The following is a 13,742-nucleotide window of genomic DNA, read 5'->3' as shown; positions in this document are numbered from 1 at the left end:
TATCAGACATAAGCAATGCTCCTCTTTTCAAATGGAAATGACCAAGAAAGAACACGTTGCATATAAATACATTTTAATTTTAATTAATTTCAGTGGAAATATAAAAACACTTATGGTCAACTAAGTCCATTTACTTGAGTTTTTCTCAATTAATCTACTCCAATACATCTCACTGAGAAACATCCTGGTATTTACGAGAATTATTTCAGAATCAGATTAAAAAACTACATTTGGAAGAATTATGATGTGTGTTGATAGAATCAACCCGGCAGTATATAGCTATACAAAACTATACATTTGTTCGAATGAGCCCCACCTTTACCAGCTGCAACATGAAGTCATACTTACACAGGGGGGTCACACTAGATGCAACCATGTTTCTAATATGCTTCACAAAAAGCCATAATTCAAACAGTGTCTCTTTGAAGAAAAAGTCTGATTATAAAGTGACTACTTCTCTCTTGATTTATTCCCTCACTAAACATTGTAAACATGAATGTATGATCTAGATCTATAGTTTCAAGTCTTCTTCAATACAATATGATGTCCATTTAGAGTCAAAGAGACCATAAAGCAGGGTAAATAAACTGAAAAAATAAACTGAATTGTATGCTTTAAGGCGGGCTTACTGTGATTGAGGGTCTTTACCAAAGCGGCATCTCCATGACAGTCCTCCCCATTCCAGATATGGTAACTTCTGTTTACTGGTTGCAAAAAAACAAGATAATAACAGCCAAAATCCAAGATAACTATGGCAAAAATGCCAAACTCGAGGCTCCAAAACCGCTGACCACAAACCAAACCAACTATGACCACATAATGATTGTGACTTATTTTGAAAGAGGCTCTTAGTGGCTCACAGTAGGACTATTTTATACAGAACAATGGAGCTATTTGTCAAGTTTGATAGTGTTTCCCTCATTTTAATATTGTTTTGTAAAGAGAGTTCAAAATTACAATCCCTCGTTTCTTATAATATATATTGAAAGTGGGAGACTTTATTGAATCAACAAGTTTGGTCCTGAGTCCTGTTGGGATACTTACTCTGGGGACTTTTATTTTGAAGTGGTTTTATTCCATGCAAGGCCTCATACCAAGACATTTGTTAACATACTGTTACTCTCTAGGGCTTTTATTTGAAAGGGTTGGGGGTCGAGATAGACAAAATCACACTGTTTGATATCTATAGAGAAGTTATTCCATAATAATGGGGTATCATAAGAAAAGCCATAAATTCTCCTTGTCCTCGTTGTGTGTGTGCCTGTGTGCGTCATACTGCACTAATTAGCTCCTCTCTAACAGCTTTGTTTGCTGTGTCCTCCACTAATGTTTGTTGGCAGTTGCCATAAAGACCTATTTGGAAGAAGGTTGGAGATCCTCTCACTTTCATAATGAATCATATGACCATATGCAAGTCATTCAGCTTCCACAGCTACATTGTTTGAAATAATACATGATTACCTATATTTTGAGTTGAAATTATGTTAGTAGAGAGAGAATTGTGGAAACGGGTGCAAGTCAAAAATCCTCTTTAAGAAGACTTTTCTGCTGGCATGTTCTCTAACCATTGAGTCAGCAATCACAGGTTGCCATGGGGATGGTAATTGCTAAGTGACTCCTCGATTAGGCATAGAGTTGACTTACATCACATAACCCTCCTTTCAAGACAAAAACGGCAACTCTTATGGCTTTAATATTTGACTTGAGCATTTAAGACACCAAGAGGAATATATTGTGTGAAATGTATGCGTGTACGGTTAAAAATGTTAACAAAGGTTCAGGTTATAAAACTGGAACTTTTCGCTCAGTTAACTTGAGTCCATGCGGCAGTTGGTCAGAGAGAGTATAAACTGTTAGAAGTATAAACTGTTAGAAAAGAGAGCAGGTCGAGGATCAGGTCGAGGATTTGAAGCTCCCCTCCACTCTGGAGCTAGAGAGGGGAAACAACTGTCAAACATTCCCTCCAATACACAACCATGAAAAAATGTGAGCCTTTTTTTCTACGCTTCCAAGCAGTTTGAATCGGAATTCAAATGTTGAGTAATGCTTCCAGCATTCACACCCTATGAAACTGTAAACGCCGGCTTCAATGGCCTCCGTGTTTACTTCTGTGCGACAGTGTCACGTCTTTTTTTATTGTTGTTTTGTGCGTGCTGGTCGGTTCAGGACTGTGACCAGTTCACACTGGAATCTGATATTGGCCACATTAAAAACAATGAAGTGAAAAGCCAAACAAAGAAATAACTGGTCTCCATTGAACACTAAGGCTTGCAGTCTGTGCATAGGCAAAGTTGTAGCAAACATTGTAGGAATAAAAACTAAATAAACAGACCTGAAATATGGTATGATTAAATCAGCAAATGATGCTGGTTATGAACACCTATTTAAAATATAGCTGAATATTAACTAACTTGGTTTGGTTGAGGAGGCTCTTCCTCTTGTGAACAGGGTGAGAAGAATGAGTGTCAAAATGGTAAGAAATGGATGTCAAGAGTTTCACTGAAAACTGGCTTTATTGAATATAAATCTCTTTTACAGTGCCCATGAGGTTGTGCTGCTGTAATAAAGTCAAATGTGAGCAAAAGAAGAAGGCGTTGTATGATTACAGTCACTTTGGTATTAGGCATACTGTTCTAGCTGTGCCATGTGAAAAGAATATGTCAAGAAAATAAAGACATGTGTGGTGTGAAGGATTTAAATGATGCTCTGATAAATTATTCAATTAGGGAAGTGCGTCAAGAGGGTAAATGATTGGCAACAGTTAATAATACTTGATAAATTCTATGAAGGCACTTAATATAGTGGGACCAAAGAGTGATCAAACATTAGGCCCTTGGTAATGAGAAAAAAAGTGTGAGTCATATGCATCAGGAAACAGACCAGCATCATTGGATTGTGCTGGTAACAGGAATCCACTAGAAAGTATTAAGCACCAATATCGGCACAGATGACACATTACTGGAGCAAGTCACTAAACAAATAGTCAATATGATGTCAAATGTCTCCAGGTTAAATATATGGCTTCATACTCTTTACACAAACATGTATCCTAATCTAACCCCGGCTTCAACACTGTAGCTGCTTACATCCAAATACTGACACAAAAAACCTTTACTAACGTAGCAACTTTTTAATACATTTCAATCTTTAGAAAAATAATGTGTTCCCACACAGACTTGTTCCATCGCAAAGTTATTTTTTTCTCCAAATGTAGTCTTTAAAACTGCTTTTGTCCTAACATATTTCTTATTTCAGCTTTTGACAAGTAACATACTAAACTTAGAAACCGTGTCTCTTGAAAGATGCGCTCGCTCGCTCACACACACACACACACACACACACGCACGCACGCACGCATCTGCATAGAATATTTGCATAGATTATGCATAGTTTGCATAGAAAGCTTAATTGTGCTCGCCTTCACATCTCTAAAATCGAAAAGTCACGTTCTAAACAGTGAAGGGCGAGCCAAATTTATTGGCAGGATTTAGCAATTTTATGAAGCCACGTAGCATGTACACAACAAAGACATATAATACAGATTTTTTCAAAAGAAAGATATATTGAAAAGTATTTGATCATATATAATCAAAAGCACAGATACCTTAAAAATAATTTCTGTATTATCAAAATTCCTAATCATTGGCATCATTTGACTTTAAAAATTAAATACAGGAACAGATTGAGAGCCTGCCTAATGTTACATGAAGTCTCCTCTCCCTTCATGTTGCTGAGGGAAGGTCCTGAGCATTCCACGGATCACTGCTGCACTCCCTCACTGCTCCTGGCCGTCCTCACGCAGCTCCGAGGGAAGGAACTTGTACTGCTGCTGTCGGATCGTGGCCAGCTTCCTTCTGGCGTCGTCCAGCTCCCTTTCCTTCCGCAGCATCTCCTCCTGAGCGGCGATGATCTGCAAGAAAACGTGGTCGCTCAGCACACTGAGGAAACTCCAGCTGTAATCACAAGGCCAATATATAGCACCTTGCCATTCGCTAAAGCCCTCATTGTTAGCAGCAGTAGTTTGGAAACCAGAACTACAAGCTTTGGATTCCCCAACATGCCAAAGCAGGTGTTCATGTGGCTCTAGTGAGAGACGCTTGTTATATAAAGAGTGGAAAGTCGTGTCTTCCTAAGCCCCATCTCCAACCCCAGAGTAGAGTATAGAGTAGAACTTTAACTGCTAACAGCTGCGTCACCTCAAAAGGCCAAGAGTTACACCTTTAGCGAATGGAGCCAGAAACTTGTCCTGAAATACAATAAGGGATGCCGCTCTCTCTTTGATCGAGAGTGATATTGATTAACTTTCCGTTACTGTCTGCACTGATTCTGACAACAACAGGGCGAGCGTTTTTTCAAACAAGCTTAGCTTGTAGCTTAGCTTATAGCGATACCGGGCTTATTAGCCTGTAACTGACACATGGAACTGGTGATAACACCTTCAGTGGGGTGAAAACTGGAACGATACGATGTTCGCATCACGTCCAGTTAGGAAGAGGCGTTATTATCCTGTGGGAACTGGCCCTGGATGTGTCAGTTTCACCTAACGTTAGCATCTCCTGCTCCTTCCTAGATTTGGGGGAGATTTACGTTCCAATTGACTTGTTAGCTAAAATGACATTATGTTATTACAACTGTTATTTCTTATTATAAAATAAAGAGAAGCCGTTTGTTGCTGTCCAAGTATGTTTTCTTTAATACATCCAAACAGGGTAAAATAATGTAATTCAATTATATTTGTATTGATTTATTGAAAATAAGTATACATTTTTCATGAAGTATGTATTTTCTTTTATATCTGTAGTTCCTTTAAGTTGGTATGTATGTACATATATTTTTGCTCCCGCTGTTTGGGCCCTTTGACTCACCTGAGCGATACCTCCCACCATCCTACTCTTGACCACCACGGCCTGGTCATCCTGAGCATCAAACGCTGCTTTCTGCGCCGCTTTCACCAGGTTATCAGAGGCTCTCTTCACAGCATTTCCAGCAGCCTGTAGAAACACACGATAAAGAAAAGATGAAGTTGAGTGTGTCATTCTTGACACTGGAAGCAGTAAACTGACAATAAAAAAAGTTCCCTTTCCGTTTGCTTTTTTAAAGCTAGTAAAAGGCCCGTGCTTTAGGATCAAAGTCAACAGAATAAAAGGAAGACAAGGGGAATTCTAATATTTAGATATCTTAACACATATCTCTAACTATGGACCATGATTTAGTTTTTTAGTAGATGATGAAACAGACTCATGCAGACAGCAGCAGACACATCCACTGTGCTTCTGGTGAACAGCAATTCCTGGAAAGGCAATGAAAAGTTCCACCAGTGCTCTGAGAGAAAACCATAACAGGTTTTTTTCCTGCTCAGTGCCCGACAATAACTGTAAAAGGCAACGAGCAGCACTCAGAGCCAAACATTTGTCTCATTGGTCAGCTCGGCTCGTACAAAGAGGAGTTTTCTCCTTTTGCGGCTCCGTCGACTGAAATCAGACACTGTGAATCCTCCTCTTGTGGTTTATCTTTGGCTGGAATGTTACTGTTAGTCCGGCCATGACATACAACATAACACTGTGCAGCTCCCGTCAGCAGCTGTACTGTACACAAAGGCCACATACTAAACTGGGACTGTCACAGCGTTTGTCTCAGGACATCAGATGAGGGGGGGGCTAGTATTCTAAAAATTGTTAAATTGTCAAATCCATTGTCTGAGGGAATGTTCCTATATGTTTCCCTCTGACTGTCTGCACTGGCCTCATTTCAGCCATGTTTTCACTCATTTATCCATTTAAATCAACACAGCTGTCTACACTGGTGACCTCACAGCTCACATTTCACACACACCCAATGGACACCATTGCAAGTCAGATGGACATGTCGTTGTTCATGCTTGGATCACTACACTTGTACTGGGTGGTACCAAACAACCTGGTACCTGAGTGTGTGAGCCAGTTCTTTCCCTGAACCGGCTGCTGCCATCAGGAACTGTCCCAATAGCCACCTTTCCTCAGAGAGACTGTACAATACTCAGCACTCTGGATAATACAGCCATAAAAAGCCCTGCGGCAGAGAGTGAAGAGAGCAAATGCTGCTGGTGTAATCATAGATCAGGGCTAATGTTTCCAGTTCTGGTGCCATGGGCAGACTGGTGGATTGTTTCCAGAGCTCCTGTACACATAAATGTATGGGAATTACTGTGGTGGCAGCTGCAGGCCCAGAAGAGGAGGAGATAAGCCACTGCTGATTGGATCAGAGAATATGAGATGGCCTGGGCAGGCTGATGTGCTCACAGCCTTAAATATAGTCTTTTTGGGTGGATGGGGTGACAGGAGATACTTGTAGTTTGTGCACCAGTTACACTTAAAAGGTCACAGCAACTCAAAGTCAGGACTAAAGGGACTAAACTACCCCTTTTATGGTAACGCAATAGTAAACTTGTGGAGTAGCCCGGTCATAATAATGAAATGCAGCAGTATGTTAAAGGCCCTCTTACCTGTGCTGAATATAGAGCACACTAATCCTGATGGAGCAGCTGTACAGATCATGCAGCTCACCTGTAACCCTAAACATTTAAACTGCAGCCTATTAATAGACTGTCCAACAACCTCAGCTGTTATAGAATGACTAATGTTGTGGTGCGAGTATTGTTCGCTCAGCAGGTACTGGAGGTCTGACAGAGGAACAGAGGAGGACCTCACTCTGAATTTGACAATATCAGATGTCAGTCTGACAAAGCAGGATTAGAGGATTAGGGAGCTAACTTTGGACCTAACCCTGGCTTTTCAGTCTAGGGAAAATGGCTTGAGTTCAATCAAACTCAGTTGCCGTGGTAACTAATGCAGCAGGGGAAAGGCTGCTTAATGTGTACTGTATAAAATAGTCAGCTAATTCAAATGATGATTCTGGTTTCCTTCTTTATTTTTCTTATTGCCAAGGACTTATGTGCAGACCCAAACCATCTCCGTTTGACCGTTGGACTGTCGGAGGCTGCCTGGCTTTGGTTAACTTATTTTTGTACCCAACAGAACAAATTCAATCATCCCGACGATGAAACATCAGTTAATTAATCATTTAACGGACGGAGAAGTGAAACTGAAACTTTTTTTAGGGGAATGTAACATAACTCAGTATCAGTGAAGTGTATGAAGCACACTGCAGACTGGAGTCTCTAACGGTGACTGGCAGGGTTACAACTGTCTCAGTTTCAGGATATCATTGGGTGTTTTTTCTCCTAACTGGTTTAAAAAACTAAATCTAACTCTGAAGCGGTTTCCCTTTTCTATCGTTTCATTCGAGCAAACGAAAGACGTCAATCAAACTCTGCTGTGCTTCAGAACAGTCCGGTGGTCTCTGGTGTAGCGTATTGTAGACCAACCACAGGGCTGTGTGACAGCAGAGATTTGATTGACTATGAACGGCAATGCTAAACTACTATGAAATCCATCTGCTGATGGCAAACTGTTAAGAAAGCAAGTTCCGTATAGCCAGTATTTAAGCACATGTAGTGTGGATGCTGCAGGATGACATCGAAAAAAGTCTCCAATAAATGAGTTACTTGTCAGTCAGTATGACTTCATGTTTTGACCTCTAGGGGTGACTGAGCTCAGTTTTCTGTGTCCTGAGGTACCAGGGTAACAAACAGAAGTGGGCGTGTGTGATAGCTTGATAGGTACTAATGTGCAGTGCTGACCTGAAGCCTCTTCATGGTCTGGGAGTCCTGATCAGCCTTGACCTTGCAGGCCACCAGCAGCTGAGCAGTGGAGGCTGCCACCTGCTTGGCTGACGAGATGAGCTTCTCCTCACTGGCGTGTCCCTGCACCGCAGAGTTGGCTGCCTCACACAGGTTGTTGGTTGCTGCCGCAACCATGCGAGCCTGAGGGTTCAAAGGCATTCACGGTGAGATGTTTTACGAAGGACTTTGAAACATCCTCAAATAAAGCTTGAGGGCAAGGACTTACAGCTGAAATCAGCCCCTGAGACCACTGTCCATCATCCACTGCATTGGCTTGGATCGCTCCCACCTGAAAGTACAGGAAAACTGGCTCAGAGTCATCATCCTTCAGCATTCATGGATATCAAAAGCATACAATTCACTAATGGGAGAAGAATGACGGGGATTGGTAAATTCAATCTCTGAACCTCCTGATCCAATGTGAGGTCCTGGGACAGGGATGTCGCATGTGTACAGATTGTAAAGCCCTCTGAGGCAAAGTTGTAATTTGTGATATTGGGCTACACAAAATAAACTGAACTGAATTGAACCCATTGCGATCAGCCATATTTCTGGGGTTCCGGATCTCCTATGCATCACAGCCCAATATGGTGGATTATGTCCCAACGGGGAATGACAAATCTGTATGCATCAGTCTGTTTGTTCAGGAGCCACATTGCATTAGTCTAGTCTCTTAAAGGAGAAATGTCATGATAATTGTATATGTGTATTTATGGTTTCTACTAGAACATGTTTACATGTTTTAATGTTAAAAAAACACATCACATCACAGTACTTTCTCATACTGTCTGTCTGAATGTTTCTGTGTGTGTGTGTGTATGTATGTATGTATGTATGTATGTATGTATGTATGTATGTATGTATGTATATATATATATATATATATATATATATATATATATATATATATATATATATCTGAATGGCTTGTTGAATGTTTTCTGATCTAGACAGCCCACAGCAAACTGACTGGGTTGTCTTATTTTATTTTCTACTAAAACAGGCAGCAAGCAAAAATAAGCAGTTTCTGGTGGAATTAAAGTTGTGCTCTCAAATTGGACTCCTAGGTGTTACCACATAACCATGTTCTGGGATTTCTGTTATTATTATGAGGAGATACTCAGAGGTAACCATTTCTCTGTGGAGGGTTTCAGACGTACCTTCCCTTGAGCCACCAGCTCCCTCTGTGCTGCTGAGGCAGCTTTAACCAGAGCACTAGTGGCAGCTGCAATGGACTTGGCCGCTTCCAGAATCTGCTCCTCAAAGTTCAAGCTCTCATCTGCCTCCTGTGTACAAGAGACGGGAAAGCAACAGTCAATAAAGACGCTGTGGTACAGGGCTACGATGATCTGTGGAACATTAATTTGGACAAAACGTGAACAATGTTGTTCTACAGCTAGGGTCCACAAATGGCATATACAATGCTAAGCAGGTAAGGTCCGTGAGACAGCTATCATTCATGGTGTGAGGAGCCAACAGGCCAGAAGACGTGCAACACACACAGTATGTGACCCTGCAGTGAGGTTAACAGGCACACTGGCACTGCTGCTGCTCTGTAAAAAGCCCTCCAACCTTGGGTTTGGTCCTGGGCCTCAGCTGCTCCAGTTTCTTGGCAGCTGCTTCAATAGCTGCCGCTGCTCCTAACAGCTCGTTCTCTGCGATGACAGTGGGATCCTCGGGATCCACCCACTCGGTGCCTACAACAAACACCAACGGGATTTAGCGGGAATCTTTGTGTAATGGTATTGACAATGTGGCTCACACTATCAGAATTCAATTCAAAGTTCTGCTACTTACAGGTTCTCCATACGATATTCAGAAAGAGTTGGAAAGAGTTTTTTAAGAGCACAGGGGGGCCTTTAGCTGCCAGCGCTGTTGCCGTTGTTTGCACTGTTAGCACCATTAGCTGTTAGCTGCCGGATCAGCTGTAGCCATGTTGAGAGGCAATTTAGTTATTTACTAATTAAAGTATTTCTTTAAATTAACAGTGTGTACTAGTGAGTGAGTCGAGATTTGACAAATCAGTACATAATAAATCAGTCCTCACTGAGTCCTCACATAATCAGTCCTTTGATAACCACTGGTGTTTATCAAAGGACATGGCCTGTGTGCTATATTATAGAACAGCACCGCAGAGCAGATTATCCCATACATTACTGGCGATCAATAGCTAAACATTGATTATTAATTATATAAGGTGCAATGTGTTTGTTCTTCAACTGTACAGCTCCCAGTGTGTCCCAAACAGTCTCTGTTGCCATGATACAATGATACAAGGTCACATTCTAGGATAGGGACTAATAGCAAACCCTAGAGAACTTTGCAATCAGGCTCTTCAGTGTCATTGGGGTAAGGTTCCAAGAGGCACTTTCCATTTGGATCCTGTTCCAGATTCACTAAGCTCTGAGGCTAATGAACGTCTTAGCCATTAGTGTCTCTCCTCGCTATTTTTTTTATTTCCCAACTGCAAATGCATCCATAGGTGACTAAAGGCCAAATACATACTGTAAGTTGTCTGTAGTCTGGTTTACGCGTGGAACAAAGATAGAAGCAGCACTCTCCAACTCCCGCTTTCCATTTTGTCATCAAAGTGACGGTGAAACTGTTTCTCTGATTTCATCACATTACCAGGATATGATTGATATTATATCAATATATCATGCATATCAACCTAATACATTAATCAAAATCAGGACCTCCAGTATTTGGTTACAAAAATAAGGTGTGTAAAGTTACCACGCCGATATTTCAATGAGTCGTGTAAATTTCAGCGGCATGTCTTATCTTCTGTTGTTCATCTCATTTCCAGGTTGGCATTAATTAGACCCCCTCTACTAACCACAGGTGATTACACTTCATTCAGTTACTTATGTAACCTCAATAGATTGGATAAGGTGTTTGAAGGGACTGAGACAGGAAAGACTGGACAGTAATCACTGGTGGTCCAGCAGGGTTCAGAATGTCTCTTAAACTAGAGCAGAGGGACTGTGATAAAAAGCTCTGAAGATGACTTTCCCTCCATTTGACAGATGATGCATTCATGGAATCGCCTTAGATTCAATGTAATTTGTACTTGACTCTTAAGAGGGGGATCCCAGAACAGAGCTGTGTGAAACTGTAGAACTATACAGGGAGTGAGCACTAATCCTACTTCAGATTACTGTCAGGGCTCATTTGCATGAAGTGCTCTAAATAACACCTGACGCGCGAGGGGCTATTTCAGATGTGGCTTGTCTGCCCTTTTTGATGCTTCCACAGGCTTTATTTTTAATGAATCGGCTTAAAAAACATCTATTGTAATTTCTTAATTGATAACCATTTCTTAAATCCCATTCACATATGTATGACATTTGTAATTGTCTTCACAACTGGTGACCAATGTCTGGTCGGGGTTGGTGTTGTCGGCTACATCCAGACCCATTTAGACGGATCAATAAGAACACTGACACCATTAAATGTAAATTGGGACATTAAAGAGACACCCTCGGGAATGCAGTTTGGTTCTGCTGAAGAGGTCAAAGGTTAAGATACCTTTCATGGCCTCGGCAGCCTGGATGAGCTCGGTGACAGAGCCTGCCACCCGCTTGGAGTAGTTGGCCAACTGTTGCTTCAGATCATGCGAGGGCTTCAGGATGATCTGCGGGGAACAAAGTCACAACCTTTAATTCATCCTTCCTTTTTTACATTCTCTTTCTGCATAACATTTTTACTTGAATCTAATCCTGTTCTAAGATAATATTCAACTGCCTGTTGTATATGTGTATACATATGCAACTTGACACTGGGAAAGAAACTACACTAAGTGTAAATCATGGAGGCCATGAAGAATACTAAAATTAAATGTGTGTTGATTCTATTTTCTATATTGCACTGCATTTCTCTGTGTTTATTATGTTTTCATTTGATTCTTTATTGGGATGAACATACAAAAAACTGTTCTGAGATGAGTGTCGTAAACTAAACCTGAGGATGATTGTTAGATCACTGGAAACGATGCTTCACAGGTAAATGTGATCAATTGATGAGCCGGCCTCCTGCCTTGGCCCTGCTGATGCGCCATGGCCATGGCCCCTGATCTACCTCCTTCTGTTTCATGGATTGGAGGTCCATTCATACATTGTCATATTCATGTAATGTGTTTATATAACTCTGTAATGCTGTTCATTCTGTACACATAACATCTATTGTGTCTGTCCATCCGGGGAGAGGGATCCTCCTCTGTTGCTCTCCTGAAGGTTTCTTCCCTTTTTTCCATGTGTTTTTCCTGATCCGATGTGAGGTCAAAGGTCAGGGATGTCGTATGTGTACAGATTGTAAAGCCCTCTGAGGCTAATTTGTAATTTGTGATATTGGGCTATATAAAATAAACTGAATTGAATTGAATTGAACGATAAACTGATCAAAGGTCACTGACGAAGTATGACAGACAGGAGAAGTGACACACCAGTGCATCATAGGTGACCATGGGAGTGGGAATCAGGTCCATCCAAAGACTCCCAGTTCCACAATGATAGAGATGTATAAACAGAAGCGTTCATATGCATGGCTCTCTAAATGTGATGAATATAATGCATACAGTATGCATTTATCTGGCGCATACACAGAATCGTAGACATGAAGGTGAGATCTGACTGTGATGTCAGAAAATAAACCTGTGTGCTCTCAAAGTCGGGCATACCAAACTATTCCTCTGAGTATTCACCACAGTCTTTAGAAAGTATTGCTTTGTTAGAGAAATACTTTTTACACGGTTTACAATAGATTAGTTGATGCTCAGATGGGTTTGGGTTCCTGGTATGTGTCCTCAGACTGTCCTAGGTGGACATGCAGTATTCAGGTTGGAGCAGCATGTGACAGGTGCAAGGCATTAACAGGGCTCAGCCCATGCCCAGCTCAAGTTTATTCAGATGTGTTGTCATGAGAAGATAGAGGCGAGGACGGAACTGCACAGGCACGCATGCAGCGGGCCAAAGTAATGCCATGGGCAAACACACACACACACACACACACACACACACACACAAAACACTGTTCTGTGTTAGACAAATACAACATAGAAAAAGGTTATATGTTGTTCATTTATCTGTGATGAGGCTTGAGGTGAAAAGCAAACCGTGTCACTGGGCAACATGATCAGCAGGTCAGTGTGTTGTTCTGTTCCAACCTTCAGAGGGCAGGACCTCAGATTACTCACATCTACAGTGTGTGTGGGCTCCAGCCACCGTTCACCATTGGTGGAATATGTAACTGTGAAGTGAGGGATGGTCCACCATGGATTGATCATGGCGGTGTGTACATCTGCTCTCACTCTTAAGAGGCCCTAATGGTTCTCTATCAATCAGCTTCTTCGTTCTGATTTTGACCTCTCAAATGTCACACTTTTATTCAGAAATTCTACCAGCATCACCTTTGCAACCAGAGGGTCAAAACGCTGGACCTAACTCATCCTTTTTCACTTTTGATTAATGCCAATAAGTTCCATCCCCTCTGATAGAATGGTGCAAGCATACTAGGCTGAATGAGAAAGTAGTACACTTATATTCATTCAAAGGTGCACAACTATTGAGGCAACACAAAGTTTGCAATAATATATGAATAAACAGCATTTGCAATTTTGATGATCTGCTCTGAGCCAGGAAGTTATAGAACACCACAGCGGCATGAGAGTGGAACATCCCTTACTGGGTTTGACTGGGAAAAGACCAAACCAGCAATGCAGGGTGTAAAGGGAGCTTGTGAGATGGCTGCCTACTGACATGAACCTACAGAGTCACTGCAATGTTGAGTGCAGACACGGTTAAGCTTAAGAAACTTTAAGGGTGACTGCAATCAAATTGCAGGATCATTCCAGATGTGAATAAGGGAAATTACAGGTAAAAAGGAATACATACAGTACATGTTTGCCCCCCCCCAGCCCCATCATACCCAACATCCCTCCCTTACTTGAAGCCCTGAGTGTGATCTGATCTTTCCACCTCTGAATGGTCGGAACAGAAACAATCAGTAGTCAGTGACTGTCAGG

General features: G+C 41.5%; 1 protein-coding gene across 8 annotated transcripts in view; it reads right to left on the bottom strand.

Moving 5' to 3' along the window:
• Window positions 1-2,494: 2,494 nt before the first annotated feature.
• Window positions 2,495-13,742, bottom strand: part of tln1 (talin 1) — a 73,324-nt gene continuing 62,076 nt past the window's right edge. For all 8 annotated transcript variants that reach the window (XM_034546838.1, XM_034546844.1, XM_034546845.1 and 5 more), the window contains 7 exons: window positions 11,252-11,357; window positions 9,293-9,417; window positions 8,881-9,006; window positions 7,947-8,009; window positions 7,679-7,861; window positions 4,866-4,991; window positions 2,495-3,910 (listed from right to left, as the gene is read on the bottom strand). In XM_034546838.1, coding sequence (XP_034402729.1) covers window positions 3,776-3,910; window positions 4,866-4,991; window positions 7,679-7,861; window positions 7,947-8,009; window positions 8,881-9,006; window positions 9,293-9,417; window positions 11,252-11,357 — 864 coding nt within the window. In that variant the 3' untranslated portion in view covers window positions 2,495-3,775. The remainder of the gene's footprint in view (window positions 3,911-4,865; window positions 4,992-7,678; window positions 7,862-7,946; window positions 8,010-8,880; window positions 9,007-9,292; window positions 9,418-11,251; window positions 11,358-13,742) is intronic.

The sequence above is a fragment of the Cyclopterus lumpus genome, chromosome 12 (genome assembly GCF_009769545.1).
Source record: "Cyclopterus lumpus isolate fCycLum1 chromosome 12, fCycLum1.pri, whole genome shotgun sequence".
Lineage (NCBI taxonomy): Eukaryota > Metazoa > Chordata > Actinopteri > Perciformes > Cyclopteridae > Cyclopterus > Cyclopterus lumpus.
The sequence above is the reverse complement of the archived record's forward strand: the minus strand, read 5'-3'. Positions and strand labels throughout refer to the sequence as shown.